Genomic DNA, 17180 nt, shown 5'->3' on the forward strand with positions numbered 1-17180 from the left:
CTCTTCGCTACCCGGCCTGTGGGATAGTGCGGCTGGATAAGTCCTCCTGGGAGGCCCAGACCCCCCTATTCGGGGCGCCCCCCTCCTCTGTCTCTCCCCAGCATAGGGTGTGCTCTTTAAATCGCTTCTCGGGGACCTTTCTCGGGCCCAGGGAGCCCCGGCTGCAGGGCAGCGGGGTCAGGCACCGTCAGGAGCAGGGTTTTGTGGGGCCGCCTCAGCGCTGGGTTGTAGGACCTGGGAGCTAGAGCCCCGCAAAGGGGCTGCAAGAAGCACAAGTTGGAGCTGGCCCTGGCCCAGGCTGTTGTTGTTCTCAACGTGGTCCGCTCATTGTGCATATAAAGGGCTGCCTCGGAGCCCGCCCAGGCAGCCAGGCGGATTGCAGCTCTGAGCTGGAGCGGAGCGAGCGGCCCGCGCCTGGTGCTTCCCCACTGACGCCTGCGCTAGCGAGCAACCAGCCAGCTCGGCCGGGGCGGTCCCAAGCAGCGGCCGCGAGTCCGTGCACTGATTAGCTGCGGCATCGATCGGCGTCTTCCCTGCAATCTGAGCAGTCCCAGCCAGCATGTCGGTGGAGCTGGAAGAAGCCGACCTGCCTCTGACTGAGGCGGAGGAAGCGCCCCTGGCCCCGGAGAAGAAAGGTGGCGCCAAAAAAGCGAAGGGCGGGGGCTCGTCCCTGTCTCCCTCCAAAAAGAAGAAAAACAACAAGAAGAAGAACCAGCCGGGCAAGTACAGCCAGCTGGTGGTGGAGACGATCCGCAAGCTGGGCGAGCGCAATGGCTCCTCGCTAGCCAAGATCTACAATGAGGCCAAGAAGGTGTCCTGGTTCGACCAGCAGAACGGGCGGACCTACCTGAAATACTCCATCAAGGCGCTGGTGCAGAACGACACCCTGCTCCAGGTCAAGGGCACCGGCGCCAACGGCTCCTTCAAGCTCAACAGGAAGAAGCTGGAAGGGGGCAGCGAGGGGAGCGCTGGCAGCAGCGCCCCCAAGTCCCACAAGAAGGCTGCAGCCTCCACCTCCCGGAGGGCGGACAAGAAACCGGCCCCCAAGAGCAAGAAGCCCGAGAAGAAATCTCACAAGAAAGGAGCCAGCAGCGCAGCCGCCAGGAAAGACAAGGGCAAAGCCAAGAAGGCTGCCAAGAAAGCCGCCTCCCCGGGGGGCAAAAAGGTCAAGAAGTCTGCAAAGCCCAAGGCGCTGAAGAGCAGGAAGGCATAAAGGGGGGGGGGCAGGGCGCCCCCATCGCCCCACCACGCTGGGGCGGGGAGAGAGAACATTTCCCCACCCTTCACCCCACCCCCCCTCCAGCTCCCCAGCCATCCAGGGCTTTGAGCCCCAAGACAGACTCTGATGTGAGGACAGACCCAGGTTATCCGCGTTGTATTTGTATTGCCGGCCTCGCTCTGTAGCCGTCGCCGCGGGCAGGGAAACGGGGGTTAGGGCTGCCCCAGCCTCGCAGCCCGTCACCCTTGTTTTCTTACTTGGCACCCCCCCCCCCCCCGCAGGTTTCTGCTCGCCGCAGCCCCATATTTACAGGGCTAGGTCCCGCCCCCCCCCCCGTTTCCATAGTAGCTATTTTTCATGAGCGTCCTCGCTTTTATGTTCCCTGCTCCACCCCCGGTAGGGGGCGATGCCACGTGGGTCCCCACGGGTCCCGGCACCGCTGCCCTGTTGCGGGGGGGTGGTCTTTTGGCCTACTTTAGAATTTTTCGAACAGTGACCACGCCCTCTATTGGTTCTCGCCCTGGCGCCATGGAAACGGCCAGTTAGGCGCCAGTTCGCTATAATGGCGCCTGGGTAGCTCTTAAAGGGCACCTCCCCCCCGTTCGGTGAGCCGCATCACGGCGTGCGGGCAGTGCCTGTGCGGAGCCAAGCGGGGCGAGGAGCTGCCCCAGCAGCGGGGCTGTCGCAGCCTTGGACCCATGTTGCGGGGTGACGCTGGTTGTGCGCGTGGCGGGGGGGGCGGCCTTGCCCATTGCGGCCCTCCGCCCCCACACGGTGTACCACGTGTTCGGGATTCAGAGTCAATGGCCTTTTTTGTTGTTGGTCAATAAATTGTTCAAACCTTTGGTTTGTTTTCTCCGTCTGTGCGGAGGGGAGGGGACGGGCGCGGTGAGCGTGCTCGGGGGGTGGACCGCTGCTTAGCTGCGGGGGAATGGGAGCGGGGGGCCGTACTGAGGCTTAGCGGGGGGGGGGGGGGAATGGGCTCGGGGAGCGGATCGGTGCTTAGCGGGGGCGGAGGGAAAAGGCTCAGGGAGCGGATCGGTGCTTAGCGGGGGGGGGAATGGGCTCGGGGAGCGTATCGGTGCTTAGCGGGGGGGGGGGGAATGGGCTCGGGGAGCGTATCGGTGCTTAGCGGGGGGGGGGGGAATGGGCTCGGGGAGCGTATCGGTGCTTAGCGGGGGGGGGGGGAATGGGCTCGGGGAGCGAACCGGCGCTTAGCGGGGGGGGGAATGGGCTCGGGGAGCGTATCGGTGCTTAGCGGGGGGGGGGAAATGGGCTCGGGGAGCGGATCGGTGCTTAGCGGGGGGGGGGGAATGGGCTCGGGGAGCGGATCGGTGCTTAGCGCGGGGGGGCGGAATGGGCTCGGGGAGCGAACCGGCGCTTAGCGGGGGAGGGGAGGCGAATGGGCTCGGGGAGCGAACCGGCGCTTAGCGGGGGGGGGGGGGAATGGGCTCGGGGAGCGTATCGGTGGTTAGCGGGGGGGGGGGGAATGGGCTCGGGGAGCGTATCGGTGGTTAGCGGGGGAGGGGGGGGAATGGGCTCGGGGAGCGAACCGGCGCTTAGCGGGGGAGGGGGGGGGAATGGGCTCGGGGAGCGTATCGGTGCTTAGCGGGGGGGGGGGGGGAATGGGCTCGGGGAGCGTATCGGTGCTTAGCGCGGGGGGGGCGGAATGGGCTCGGGGAGCGAACCGGCGCTTAGCGGGGGAGGGGGGGGAATGGGCTCGGGGAGCGAACCGGCGCTTAGCGGGGGAGGGGAGGCGAATGGGCTCGGGGAGCGAACCGGCGCTTAGCGGGGGGGGGGGGAATGGGCTTGGGGAGCGTATCGGTGCTTAGCGGGGGAGGGGGGGGAATGGGCTCGGGGAGCGAACCGGCGCTGAGCTGGGGGGGCTCTGGGAAATTTGGCGGGAGCGGGTTGATGCACTTGGCGCGTCCCAGCGCTGCAGGGGAGACTGTCGGTGGGTGGGGTGGGGAGAAGGCGGCTGCATGTGTGGGGCCAGCAGCCCCGGTCTGTACGCCGAGCATGGGGAAAACAGCCTGGGGGGGGGGGTAGGCCCTGCCCCTCCCTATGTTCTATCCATGCGGGGGGGGGCGGGGCTGTCTGTGTCACGGTGCAGGTTCGAGCTCTCCTCCTCTGGTGCCCCCCTCTCCTGGGGTGCGGAGCTTGTCCCCCTACGGCTCCTGCTTGAGCGTCCTGTCCCAGCTAGCTCGAGGCTGGTGTGAACCGGTTTAAATCTCTGCCCTGCCTGCCGGAGCCAGCCGGACCATTTCTTCCCCTGGGTCGGGTCCCGTCCCCTTCTCTCCGACGCAGGAGCTCCCCCTACGATAGAAACGAGTGACCCTGCTCTGCCCCCTACCCTGTCCAGCTAGGCCTGGAGCAGCTGGCTGGTGCCAGGGGCTTTTGGGTCCTGGGGGGGCAGCTGCTGTCAGCTGTGAGCACCTTGCAGTGGCTGTGTCCTGGGCTGTGGGTTCAGCTCTCCACCCCTCCCACTGTCATTGGAGCTGTTTGCTCTCAGGGAGTGTAAGAGTAGGGCACTCGCCTACACTATGCTCCTCTCACTGGCCAGACAGGGGAGCAAGGGCAACAGCAGCAGCCCTGAGTTTCAGCCCTAGGCTTAGCTGTTTGTTTGTTTTTAATGTTTATATTATTTCACAGCTATCTCCTACTTGATCGGAGAAGAAAAACAACACATACTCTTTCTCTCCCTCCCCCCAACTACTTTTTCCCTAGGGGTGATGGTTGCCAACACTCCCAGAATCAGGCTCCATCAGCTGGAGGCTACTGAAGCCAAAACTTTAGGCCACTAAAATTCCAGTGGCACAGCAGGGCGCAGAGGCTCCCTGCCTGCCCACCTGCCCTGGCACCGCTCCTGGAAGTGGCTAGTACAGCTCTGCAGCCCCTAGGGGTGGGGGAGATGAGTCAGGGCACTACCCCACCCTGAGCATCAACTCTGCAGCTCCCATTGGCTGGGAACTTTGACCAATGGGAGCTGTGCCAACCACTTCTGGGAGTAGCATAGGGCTAGGGCAGGCAGGGAGCCTGCCTTAGCTCTGCTGCATCTCTAAGAGGGGCCACCCAGAGTAAGCACTGCCCAGCCAGTGCCTGCATCCCACTCCCCTACCCCACTGAAAGTGAGTGAGGGGGTGGGAGGGAGAGAAACAGGGCAAGGGTGTTTGCACACTCTTTAATTACACAAAAAGAAAAAAGGAGTACTTGTGGCACCTTGAGACTATAGCACTGTAGCGTCCAGGAAGTGGATCTCTTGTGTGGACTGTTCCAGGCTGAGGTTGATGGTGGGATGGAAATCATGGTGGAATTCCTTAAGGGCTTCTTTTCCGTGGGTCCAGCTGATGATGTCATCAGTGTAGCGCAAGTAGAGTAGGGGCACAAAGCATAAGGTGCCACAAGTACTCCTTTTCTTTTTGTGAATACAGACTAACACAGCTGCTACTCTGAAACCTGTAATTACACAAAGCCAACCCCTTCCCCCAAGGCTCCATCCCCATCCCTTTTCTTTCCGAGCACCCCCATGCCTGTCCTCCCCCTCCCTCCTAGCACTTCCTGCACACAGCTGAATAACTGTTCCAAGGCTGCAGGAAGTACTGGAAGGGAGGGGGAAGAGTTGAGCAGCAGGGCCAAAGGCCCCAGACATGACTCTCAGACTCCCGTTTGAGAACTGCAGTGCTAAAGCCTCAAAAGGATGGCTGGGTCTGAGGCAAAGCTGCTCTTTGGCATAGGTGCCTGTACAGCACAGATCGTTAGGCCCTTACTTGCGCCACGTTTATCTCAACTACAAACTACTGAAAAGAGGGCCTAGGCTCAATGGTCAGAAAGAGCCCACGTGCTTCCAGCCCTTCACTCACTGTAAAGTAGGATGACACCATTGCCTGAGAGGGGAGTAGGTCAAGTTTAGTGACACTTTAGAGTAGTTCGTGCAGCTCTGCTCCCCAGGTGGGACAGGTAGGAAGAGAATATCCTCCCCCTGGTGCCAACCCCCACTCCCACCAGGTACCTGCACAGAATCCCAAATCTCCAGCCCCTTATCTACACCAACATTTGTGGCACAGCAGGAGCATAAATGCAGCATGGCTGGACAATGTAAAACAAAGGCTACTACACAGAAGGTTGTTCACATTCACCTTTAATTCAATTAAAGAGAGGTAAAGCCCAAGCTGACTTGACTGCTGGATAATGCAGCAGCCCCACTACCACCATCTTCAGCTCAGTAAACTGTATGCCTTTATGTTCTAAGCACAGCTTTGTATACCTGGGAATAATCTTTAAAAAACTAGGGCTTAGATTCACACCCATGCTCCCTTCCCACAGCAGCATCATACTCTGCTAAGCCTAGGGGCAGACGTCACAGTAAGCATAACTTCTTATCCTTGTAAAGAGTTCACCCAGCAGCCACACAGTAAAGTGGGGCCTGATGCCCTTTCCTCATTACTTTTAAGCAGGTTTCAGAGTAACAGCCGTGTTAGTCTGTATTCGCAAAAAGAAAAGGAGTACTTGTGGCACCTTAGAGACTAACCAATTTATTTGAGCATAAGCTTTCGTGAGCTACAGCTCACTTCATCAGATGAGCTGTAGCTCACAAAAGCTTATGCTCAAACAAATTGGTTAGTCTCTAAGGTGCCACAAGTCCTCCTTTTCTTTTTACTTTTAAGAAAGACTTTACAACTGTAACAGCCAATATGGCAACATTTGGATTTGTCCTCTACACTACCATACATGTACAGTATTTGCCTACATGGTCCCCATCAAATTGAGTGGAATGGATTGTAGCTTGACTTCACTACCTCTATAGTTGTGTCTTCACAGGCTATGTTTTAAGACTTAGCCTATGCATCTTACTCAGTACTTTTGCACTTCACTGATTAATGGTTCAGTGTAACAGACTCATTATTCCTCATAAAACATCAAGGACATCCATACAAAGTTTCTTAGTTTGGAGCCCAGGAACAACACAGAATGGTTTTTCTATGCATTTTTCTTTTGGTAAGGTACAGGCAGCTTGACATTTAGTCTACAGCTGGCCATTTACACCCAACACCAGTAAGGTTGTTTAAATGTGACTTTTCAGAGATATAAGCCAATTGCTTCAACCTCTCCCTTCAGGAGCAGAGCCAGAGCACCTAAAGAGGGAAAGCCAGAGAGCATAAGTAGCAAGCTTTAAGCATCTCCCTTCCTATACTATAACAAGGCAGAAGAATTGATGCACAGGAAGAACTGCACTCATCTCTTGCTATAGCACTGCTGCCTCCTCCTCCTATCTACTTGGGTTTTTAATCATGGCACCCGGGAAGATTTCATTCCAGCCCTTTTATCCCAGATCCTTTCTGAGCGGCAGTCTACAGAAGCTGTAATAAAATGCAGAAAAAATAAAAAGTGGGTGGGAGATATCTAGGAAACAGAAAAGATGAGTGCAGGACACCTACCCCAAATCTTATGTCCAACTCTCATAAAATTTGGGGTTACATGACCTCTACCACATCAAGAATATACTGCAACAAGCAACCACCTTGCATACTGTAAGAGGGACAGCTGTGCACTATTACCGTAGAATATACACTTGTATACAAAAGTAGGTTCTAGTCAGGACAGACTGGTCTAGGAAAGGAGTGCGAGAAAGCAAAATGAAAAGGCCTCGTAGTGTGGCTAGCAGAAGAAAAGTCTCTTACCTCTAGCACTTCAAATGGGTATCTATGGTCTCCTGTAAATAAGTGTCTTCCCTTGCTATAAGCTCCAGGCAAAAAGGGAGCCAGTAATCATTAAGTGAAGGGAAGCACAGTGTTTGTGTCAGTAGTCAGAACTTGTTTGAGTGTAACAAGCTTTCAGGATCTAAGGATCCTACTAGAATCTGGTTTAGGAAAGACTGTGGGATAAAAATCTTCAGAGGCCAGCTCCTGCAGCCAAGTGTTCCTGGAAATTAGTAGCACACCCTTCTTTTGATTATGAGTGATAAGGGCAGAAATTTTTCATTAGAAATTCATCTCCTTTCTAACCTGGAAGACTATAGTGACCAGAGGCCGAGCAACATTACAAGAGTCAAGAGAACAAGAGGGATTTTTAGGTAGACCACTGAAAGTTCTGTGATTTGAGTTTATTTTTATTTAGGCCTGTTTAACTCTGATCAAAATTTTGGAGAAAACATATTAAGGATTCAGCAACCCTATTCCTGGTCAAGTAAGAGGTAAGGAGCTCACAATATCCACCCAAGATGTTTTTCCTCAAAACCAGGGGAACCAGATGAAATATTCCTGATATTTAAGGGCTAGTGTACAGGGGAAAGTTGCACCAGTTCAACTTTAAACATTTTTAACTAGTGTAGTTAAGCCAATACAAACCTCTACATGTTCACTTAGTCTTGTTTGAGAGTGGCTTATTGCACTTTAAACTTAACAGACTAACTAAAAATCAAAAGAAGTCACTCTTACACCAAAATAAGCATGTCCACAGAGAGGTTTACAGTGGTTTAAAATTCACATATTAGGTTATGCTGCTACAGCTTCCCCATGTACACCTAGAAAGCCACATGAGAAAGCAGCAATAATTTAAAGACAAGCCACTCCAACTCCCCTCCCAGCCCACCTGTCAGGCCATTCCTGTATAATATATAGAAGGGAAAAAGCCTAAGAGGCAATGCAAACCCAGTTTAAAAAACAAAAATAAAACCTTTGTGATTCATCTTTGTGAACTTAGTCATCACTCTTTTCTGCCAAAAAGCCCTAGCAGGCAAGTGTGTCATAAAAAGGACTGGATGGCTTCCTGACTAGGCACTCATTTCATCTCTACATCACTGCTTTAAATCTAGCCAAGGTTAGTAGTAGTTGTAGAAAAAAAGGTTATCTGATAACAGACCAATGAGCCCTTGGAAATAAGCTCAGAGTTAGTACTTTCAGTCCAGTTCATAGTTTTATTATTTGTGTTCCTGACTGGAACCCCACAGTTCTAGGCAATGTGTGTGTGACAGCCCTTGCTCCAAAGAACTTATAATCTAAAAAGATTTGAAGTTCTGGGCCGTCAACAGAAAAGCAGAGCTCGCTGGATGTACAGCATAATTCCTTTCCAGTTTCTCCTTCACTTAACGACCCTGCCAGTTTCCCTAGTGTCATAATGACTAAGGGCCCCTGATTAAAGCCATATAGGAAATCAGTAGAAACACACCCACACACACCCACCCCCGCTAGGCATCAGCAAACATTGGGAAAAGGCCTAGGCGCTTACCTCACAGGAGCAATCCTCAGCAGAGGCTGCACTCCCCCCACACCTGTAGCAGTGGTTCCTCTAGGCAAGGGCAGGCCCATTGATAGGACTGCACAGAGAAGACAGTTACTGCAGTTACACATGGAAACCCAAGTCATGGGTCAGAACTCCATTGTGCTAGGCCTTGTACCAACAGAACAAAGAGTTTACTGTATAAAGACAAGAGACAGCAGCTGGAGACAGACAGGGGAAGCACAAAGAAACTATACAAAACTTGCACCATCACTGGCCATGGTGTATACAATCTGTGGGCAGACAGAACTGCAGTCTGCTACACTATTGGAGCACAGAGGCCAAGAAAGTGACTAGGTGAAAATCACCCTTCCTAACTCAGTGTAGCTACTCCCCTTATGTCAGAGCCCTCTGATTTACAGTCACAACTCGTGCTCCTTGTGGAGCAACTACACAGAAGGGGTGTGTGTGTGTGTGAATTCTATTCTATCAAAGCTATCAGCTAAATTCTGATTACAGAATATTTGTAATTGACATGCAGAAGAACACAGCTTGATTTTCAAATCCCAGGTGGAGTTGCAAGGCTAGTGGATATAAACCTGCAATCACGGAGAAGTTAACACACAAGAGATTTGCTAGGTTAAGTCAGTCTCTTCAGTCCAGTCTACTAATGCAGCTTTCACTTTTATTACCATCTGCCAAGGTTATTGTGGTGCTATAAAAGCACCACATTTAGAAGCAGGTCTGGGGTAGTTTCCTTAGTCACTAGGGCCCAAATCCTCAAAGGATTACAGTGGCAGTTGGGTGCCTGAACACAATGGGAACTAGGCACCTAAATACCTTTGAGGATCTCAACCAGGCAGTCAATGGTCCACCAATTATTTGACTATAGTCAAATATGGTCAAGTATTCCAGCAAGAATGCCCTGGTATAGGCACCAGACTACCTTTTAGACTGTTTTGCATTCTCCCCCCCCCCCCCCCCGAGTTAAAATAATTTGGGCTTATCCTTAAATAGTTATGCCTAGTAAGTTATCGGAGACCATGAAGTCTTACTGTTTTAATAAATTAGTGCTTTCAAATATTTGACTTACCCAACCCTAATCTGGGCCCAGATGACAACACAACTTTTTGCAGAATTAAAAGGACATTATTAATTTGAAATCTAATCAGTTTTAGAAGAGTTAGAAGCAGTTTCAGTTGCCAGACCTCTCCAATTCCCTTCCGATAATTTGTATTTTTCCTGTTAATAGAACTTTTCTTCTCCCATGTTGCTATGCAAAATAGCTTCCTGCATGTATTTGTGGGTAACTGTGCATAAAACGCTGCCAAATGCCCAAGGCAGACTAAAGGAAATTGAGGAAAACATTCTCTCCCCTCTTTGAGCAATAAAGAAGATCTCATGGCAGGCTACCAGTTGAAGTCACAATACTATAAAAATCTGACAGTTAAAAAAAAGTAGAAGTTTTTAAAGTAGGTTTGGATTCCAAACCTTGCACAGTATTGTTATTTGGACTAGTGCGGACTGGGATGGAGTTTAAATACCCACAAGTAAAGTGTACCTACCTATGCTAAAGCCAAACCCCAGCTAATAAAAAAACAAAATCACCTGCTTTTATCAACTATAATAAATATATCTGTTAAGAACACATCGGCCTGGCTTCCACTGGATGCAGGGCACAAGAGAAACTAAAACTCTTTCCTAAATTGAAATAGCCAAATAGATGGCTAGTCATGCACTTCTGACACTTACCTAGAATTTGACAGAAGACCCAGCAGTGGGTAATGTTTTCATTACTGCCTTTCTTCCTCCATTGCCAGGTTTCTAACCCCCATTCCTTCAATTGTTTGTTACACACATGTGGCATCCTATCCTAAACTGTACGCTCTTTACAGCGGAGACAACCTTATTTGTGTTTGTATAGTGCTCAGAGCGAAGGGGCCCCAATCCTTACTGGTGCTAGTGGCATACAAATAATTAAGTTCCTCAATATCTTCTATTTACAGGCTCTTTAAAAGACAACCACTGTTTTCCCCCCCCAGCTTGCCTGCATCCTCTCCAGGGGTGCTGGAACAATTTGTACAGTGGGGGTGCTGAGAGCCATTGAACCAAACTGTAAACACTGCATAGGATGAAAACCACTTCAGGTGCTGCACCCCCTGGCTTATGGTCCTCTCCCCCTGCACCCTTCTCCACCCCCGCCCCCACTTTTTCAATTTCCTCCCCATCCATGGAAGAGAAAATCAGGAATACAAGTCTTTGCAGAATCACATCCTAGATGTCTCCTGGCATATATATTGTGAGCTCTCCACCTAAGTACAAGTGGAAAAAGGTATATGAAACTTAGCTCCTGTGCAGTGTCTCAAGCTTATCATCAGCCAGCTGAGTAAGTGTTCCAGTCCAGCTTTGCTTTTCCTTGCAGGTGACACCTTCTGAGGGAGATTCAAGTTTCTTTGCATTTGCCTCATTGGCTGGGTCATCAAGTGACTCTACATTACCAGCAGCGGGGAGAAAAATTTGGAGGATGACTATTATGTTTGTTCACACAGACAGGCAAGGGGATCAATCTGGAGTGAAAAAAGTAAACATAACGTCTATGGCAACGGACTGGGATTGCTGGACTAAATCAGATCTCTTTCCCCATCCCTCCCAGGAAGACAGAATCCAAATACAAAAAGTTACTGACATAAAAATATCAGCCTGTTTCCTCAGATATGACAATTCCAATGCAAGCAAAAGTTAGGTGATGTGGTGATAACAGACAGCAAATTTGACATACATTCAATACTGAACCAGTTTAATCAGATTTTGGGTTTGCATTGTTCTTTTTTTCAGTATCACAAGTTCTGCATTTTCTAAGAAATACAAAGCAATCTCCTTTGAGTCGTACAGAATGCTGGTCCTAGAGAAACAAAAGAACACAAGACACTAAGATAGAGACATTTTAGAATCTCCATTCTCTAAACAGCGATTTGTATCAAAAGAAAAATACCTAATTCTCTCCCTCATCCACCCCAGTATGGCCTAATGCTCAGTTTACAGAAGGAAAAAATCCAAGTTGGTCCCATGCAACAGCAGTAAGATACAGCTGCCCAGAAACAAAACGGTTTCCCCCAGGCCTGAGGAGGGGTGAAACCACAGAATATCCCAGACAGCCAGTATCATATCAAGTTTACGTCTCCATTATCACTAAATCAATACTCTAGTAACATACCTTTTCCACATTCTACAATGGAGTGAAAAACCTCTTCATAAAACCACTTACAGGCATCCAAATTCATCTATTCTAGGGAATATAACTGAATCAGAGCAAGTTACTTCATCTACAAAATTAAGAGCTGATTTGATAGGTGGAACACATGCTATTACAGCACAGACACAGTTGTCCATTGCACTTTAAGAAGATTATGAAGTTCCACTGTCCAACAGCCTAGACACTGCTACATGCACATGATTCTATCAACCTTCCACATAAACAAGCTGCCCTCACAATAAGGAACAAGATTGCTCTTTATACCAATTTCTATAAGATCACAGCTACTATGTGTCACAGGGACTGCTAGGCTGACTTTCATGCTCATACATTATCCAAATAGCCATTTAATAAACCACCACATTAACTATATATTTGCTTTATGTAAATTATAGGTTTTTAAAAAAAAGAAACATTAATCCATTAAGGAGGACTACAGTTAACAGATGTATAACTAGCACTTCATTTTAAGAACCAGAAGTAGTGATGAACAAAAACACTGCATGTCATTATAAAGTGCAATTAGGGTACAAGTGCTAAGTTCTCAATAAAAATAAGAGGTTCTGCAACATAAAGCTATTAATCGGATCAAGAAAAAAAAGGGGGGGGGACCAATGGCAGCTTCCATTCCCTGCCAACGGTCAACTCATGACCTTGTAATGCTCTTTTAGAGTATTTTCAAGTGCACCCTTTCCCCCAAACCATACAGGACCACACTAATGAGAAATAACTAATCCTACTAGTCCACTGAGTGCATGAACTCAGCCAAACAGCTACAATAAGGTGACTTTGCAAGAAGGGATTCAAAACGTAACCGGAGACCCAAGTTAGGGCTCCTTTACAATTGATGACATTTTTGCTTATACCACTGGACAAAACAAGACTTGGTATCTGAATGACTAGTTCCTCCCAGAAACACACTTTTTTCACATTTGGAAAGTCTCCTGGCCTCACCACCCTCCTTGTACTTACTAAGTCCATTTCTGATCACATTTATGGGGATGTGCAGCAACAGCAGGTAAAATTATCACCCTCCTCAACTTCCCTACCTCCTGCGTGGAGCAAGGTGAGAAAGTAAAGTAGATCATTCGTGCAAAAGTTAAGCAATAGGGAGAGATCACCCTCCATGATTCTCCCACCCCCAAACAATATCCAGGTAGAATACAAAGGAAACACATGGTATCTTCGGTTACATCCACAAACACAACATAAATAAAAAGAGCATCGACCAAGCCCAGTCTCTTCCTGCTCCAGGCTGGAGCTTTCACTGTGCAAAATATTTTCCTTTGCAGTTAGTTACACCTTCCCAAAGGGAAAAAGAAAAAAGAAGGGGGGGGGGGGAAGAGAGAGAGAATCAATTCTTCCTTCTCCCAAACACTTCTTCCCACGGAATGTGAGCAGGTCCAGAACAGCAAGCCACCAACCCCACAGATGCTGCTCTGAGAACAGAGTTGTTGACCAGCAACCCTGGAAGGATAGCTTTGCAGCCGAACAGTCCAGAAAGCAACCTAGAAGTACCAGGCAGGGTGCTGGCACCTGGGCAAGGGCTTTTTTATTCTTATTATTACTATTTCAAATTCAAACTGCTTCCTTCCTTCGTTTCATACCTCCCTCCTTGCTGGGGGCTGGAGAGGAAGAGAAAGAATCACAGGCTCATTATCATTCTGTAATAAGAGCTACGACCTCCCCTGCTGCCGGACGGCAAAGCTAGCACATGGGGGGCAGGAGGGCAGTGCCCCCCGGCAGCAATGGGGGGGGGCCGGGGGGGAGAGCGGGCACACGGAGAGGATACGAGGGGAACGCCAAGGTTGGCTGCACCGCATCGCGGATCGATTGACTTCCTGGGCATGCGGGTGGCTCGGGGCTCATTTCTTGGAGCTCTGGGTCTTCTTGGGCAGCAGCACGGCCTGGATGTTGGGCAAGACGCCGCCCTGGGCGATGGTCACCCCGCCCAGCAGCTTGTTGAGCTCCTCGTCGTTGCGGATGGCGAGCTGCAGGTGCCGGGGGATGATCCGGGTCTTCTTGTTGTCCCGGGCGGCGTTGCCGGCCAGCTCCAGGATTTCCGCCGACAGGTACTCGAGCACGGCAGCCAAGTAGACGGGTGCCCCGGCCCCGACCCGCTCCGCGTAGTTGCCCTTCCTCAGGAGCCGGTGCACGCGGCCCACCGGGAACTGCAGGCCGGCCCGGGAGGAGCGCGACTTGGCCTTGGCTCGCGCTTTGCCGCCGGATTTCCCTCGGCCGGACATGGCGGGGGGGACGCGGCGCACAGGGAGCAGGGGCCGATCCCGGCGGCTGCCGGCCGGGAGGAGAGGCGCCGCGCCGGTCCCAGGGCCTGGGGAGAGGGGGAGGGACACAACAGCGTTACAACGCGCAGGCCGCGGGGCACTACCCGCCCCGAGGGACCGCCCCGGGAGCCGCTCGCCAGGGCTACAACGTGCCCGGGCTGCAGCGCCGAGAGGCCCGGCGGGGCCGCCGACCTGCACCCAGCCCGTGACATGCCCCCGCCTGCAGCCCCCAGCGAACCGCCCGCGCAGCAGCCATGCGCAGCTATTAAAATAAACCCTACGGAGGCTGAAACCCAAGGCAGAGCCCTGGCCCTCACCTCTACACTGAGCCCGATCCGCCCTGCCAGACGCCCGCAGCTGCAATGACAATAATGCTCGTAGCCGCGAGCGGATATAAATCCAAGCCCAGGCGGCCGGCCGCTTCCCATTGGCGGCCGCGGGAGTCGACCAGGCTCCCATTGGCGGATATTCCGATCCCTGATTTGCATAGGGCTCGCAACGCCCTATGCTCGGATTCGGATGAGGGTGGAGTGGCAGTCGAGACGCTGGCTGGGCCGTCCGCAAAGGGAGCTGCTGGTGAAGCATATTAATGTGCAGCAACAGCAGCTATAAGGAGACGGGATCTTTGACTGCCTCACAAAGCGATGCACCAGGGAAAGGATATTTCTTCCCCTGCTTCGGCTATAGTGCTTTAAGTAGTCACGTGTCGCTAGTCTTCTTTGGCCCCTGATCTGCTCCATATGAGGCTCCACGCTTGAATTCACCTTCCAGTCCCGCTGTAAACACCAGTACCTTGCACTGCACTGTGCCCCAATAGCTCTGGGGCTCATGGCTGAGCCTCTCTCTTTTTATGTACAATATTCCCCTCTCTTCTTGCCCATATCACTTGGGTATTGGATTGGGGCAGCAGGGGTGTCACAGGCAAGAAAAATATCTCCCCCCCTCATTGTTATGACAAATGTGGGCAGGTAGCTTTTGTGCCAGGGCAAATGACTACTGCTCCTGTCTTCCAGAACAGGGCACCCTAGCTGTGTAAGCATGGAACTAAGAAGGAGGAAGCCTCAAATTCTAATTGCAAATCTAATACTGCCTCACTCTAGCCTTTGGCACCACTTTACCTCTCTGAGCATCAGCTTCCACAGCTTTAAGACTTTCCCCAGGGCTGCTATGAAGGGTATTTATGGACATAAGGCCCACATATACATGTGGACCACTTAACCGTGAATTAAATGTTTATAAAACATTTGGAAGGGCTGTATCAGTGTTAAATGCTCTACTAGGAATAAACATCAGACACAAACCTGGCTGTATGATCCAGACTCTGGCCCCCGTTCAACTGTGCTATTCCGACCCACCATCAATTTTGGGTTGCTCCAAACTCCAGGCTTATGCTCATGATCAATACAAGTGCTAACGTGGGTTGAAGCACACCCAATGGAAGGGGAAGCAACCCGCCATCAGGTGCCTATGTTACGGTAAAAAGAGGAATGTGTAGATTACCAGTTTTAACAGCTGTAAGTACCACCACTGGTACCTGTCCTGCTCCTGCTCAGGGATGAAGAGCTTCTGCCTGCAAAGCAGCAGGACTCTGAAATTGAGTGTTTTTTTAAAGGTGTGCCAATATAATGACACTGTAGACCACAAATAGAAGGGCAGCCAGTAGATCACTGTCTTCCTACTTGAGCAAGCTGTATTTCCCCTAGGGGAGTGCCACAGAGGAGCAAGCAGTCTCTTACCTTCTCAAATATTCTCAATAAAATCAAGGACAATCAGCAAAATACAGGGGATCCCAGTTCTCTTGTTGGAGATCCCAATATTGGTAGGGCAGATCTGCTATCCAATAATCCTTAGGTTGTGTTTACATTAGCCCTTTTTCCTGCAAATAAATCCCACCATTTCTAATACTGGTGTAATTCCATCACTGGGAGTCCTAGTGTACAGCAGCTGCATCATCATATAAATCTACATGACACGGTGGTTAAAACCCTAGTTGCCACTGCTTCTACCAACTTTTTCTATATTAGGGCTCCCATTTTGCTACCACCTGTGGGGGAGTGTGAAACTTTTCAGAGAAAGGGCTAGTGGAGACATGGCCACATTGTCCGTCTTTGATCAAACCGATAATGCCACTAGCTGCCCTTCTAGAAAAAGGCCTATTGTCTCACCGTGCAAACACCTAAGGAAAATCTCATTTCATTTCAGTCTCCTGCTACCGTAACAGGATGGGCCTTTTCCTTTCCCAAAACTAATAAATTTCCCTGTCTATTGGCAATGGGTTTGCAAGCCCCTGGTTTTAGTGCTAGGTTTTATACTCGCATGTAAAAAGAAAAATTCCTCATTCCTGAGAGACCAGCACTAAGAAAAACGATACACTTGTTTTCTGAGGTTACTGACACAGCTGTTGACATAACTGGGAGGGGGGGGATTAGGCCTGCAGAACTGGCATTTGGCTTTCAACAGAAGGGCTTCATTTGAAGTATATGAGCTTCAGGATGAGATTATGGTACCAAGTATGTTCATTAAAAAAAATTTTTTAACAGTTTCTGAATGGAGACACATTTGATTTGGAAATAGATATAAGTTTAAAGGTGTTATTTAGAGAGAACAGTATATAAATATAAAGATAGTTATTTAGTGATAACACTTCCAGTGCTTTCTACCTGCAAAATGCTCTACACATAATCAGCCCTTATGAGTGTTAGGGGGAAGGATTATTCCGCATTTTACAGATGGGAAAATTGAGGCAGAGAGGGATTATGAGTGGCCCAAGGCAATAAAAGAGTATTAGGAAGAGGATTAGAATTCAGGTATTCCTGATTGCCAGGTCTATATTCACCTCATGCCTCCCTCCATAGTAGCAACAGTGAGTTTTACAACAATTAAATGCATGCTTGTGACTTTTTGTAGAGTCTGTTCTGTAATGGTTGCTGTCTACAGGCACTACACTGAAGAGGGGCAGCGAAATCATTCTGCTGAGAGAAGAAATGACTTGGCACGGGAAGAAATCTATTTCTCACTTTCTGCATGTTGCTTGCTGAAGCACATAGATGGTGCTGAGACAAGAGTTTCAGGGACCACAAATCCAGCCCTCTGATTCTTCCAGAGTCTGGAATGGGACTGAAATTAGATAATACATTATTTTGTCTTGAAAGATTAATGATGGCAGTAATAGGGAAATAGACTGCAAAACTGTTTCTGGATAGTTTAC

At 50.3% G+C, this 17180-nt stretch overlaps 2 protein-coding genes across 2 annotated transcripts; one reads left to right on the forward strand and one right to left on the reverse strand.

Moving 5' to 3' along the window:
* Nucleotides 1–347: 347 nt before the first annotated feature.
* H1-10 (H1.10 linker histone) lies at nucleotides 348–2064 on the forward strand. Its single transcript, XM_077822384.1, has one exon. The coding sequence runs from the start codon at nucleotides 560–562 to the stop codon at nucleotides 1211–1213; it is 654 nt and encodes a 217-aa protein (XP_077678510.1). The 5' UTR covers nucleotides 348–559; the 3' UTR covers nucleotides 1214–2064.
* Nucleotides 2065–11214: 9150 nt separating this feature from the next.
* On the reverse strand, nucleotides 11215–14333 carry LOC144267722 (histone H2A type 2-B). The gene is made up of 2 exons (XM_077821952.1): nucleotides 14290–14333; nucleotides 11215–14019 (listed from the first exon to the last, which is right to left on the reverse strand). The coding sequence occupies exon 2, from the start codon at nucleotides 13931–13933 to the stop codon at nucleotides 13553–13555; it is 381 nt and encodes a 126-aa protein (XP_077678078.1). The 5' UTR covers nucleotides 13934–14019; nucleotides 14290–14333; the 3' UTR covers nucleotides 11215–13552.
* Nucleotides 14334–17180: the final 2847 nt, after the last annotated feature.

This window comes from Eretmochelys imbricata, chromosome 7 (assembly GCF_965152235.1).
Source record: "Eretmochelys imbricata isolate rEreImb1 chromosome 7, rEreImb1.hap1, whole genome shotgun sequence".
In the NCBI taxonomy this organism is placed as follows: Eukaryota; Metazoa; Chordata; order Testudines; family Cheloniidae; genus Eretmochelys; species Eretmochelys imbricata.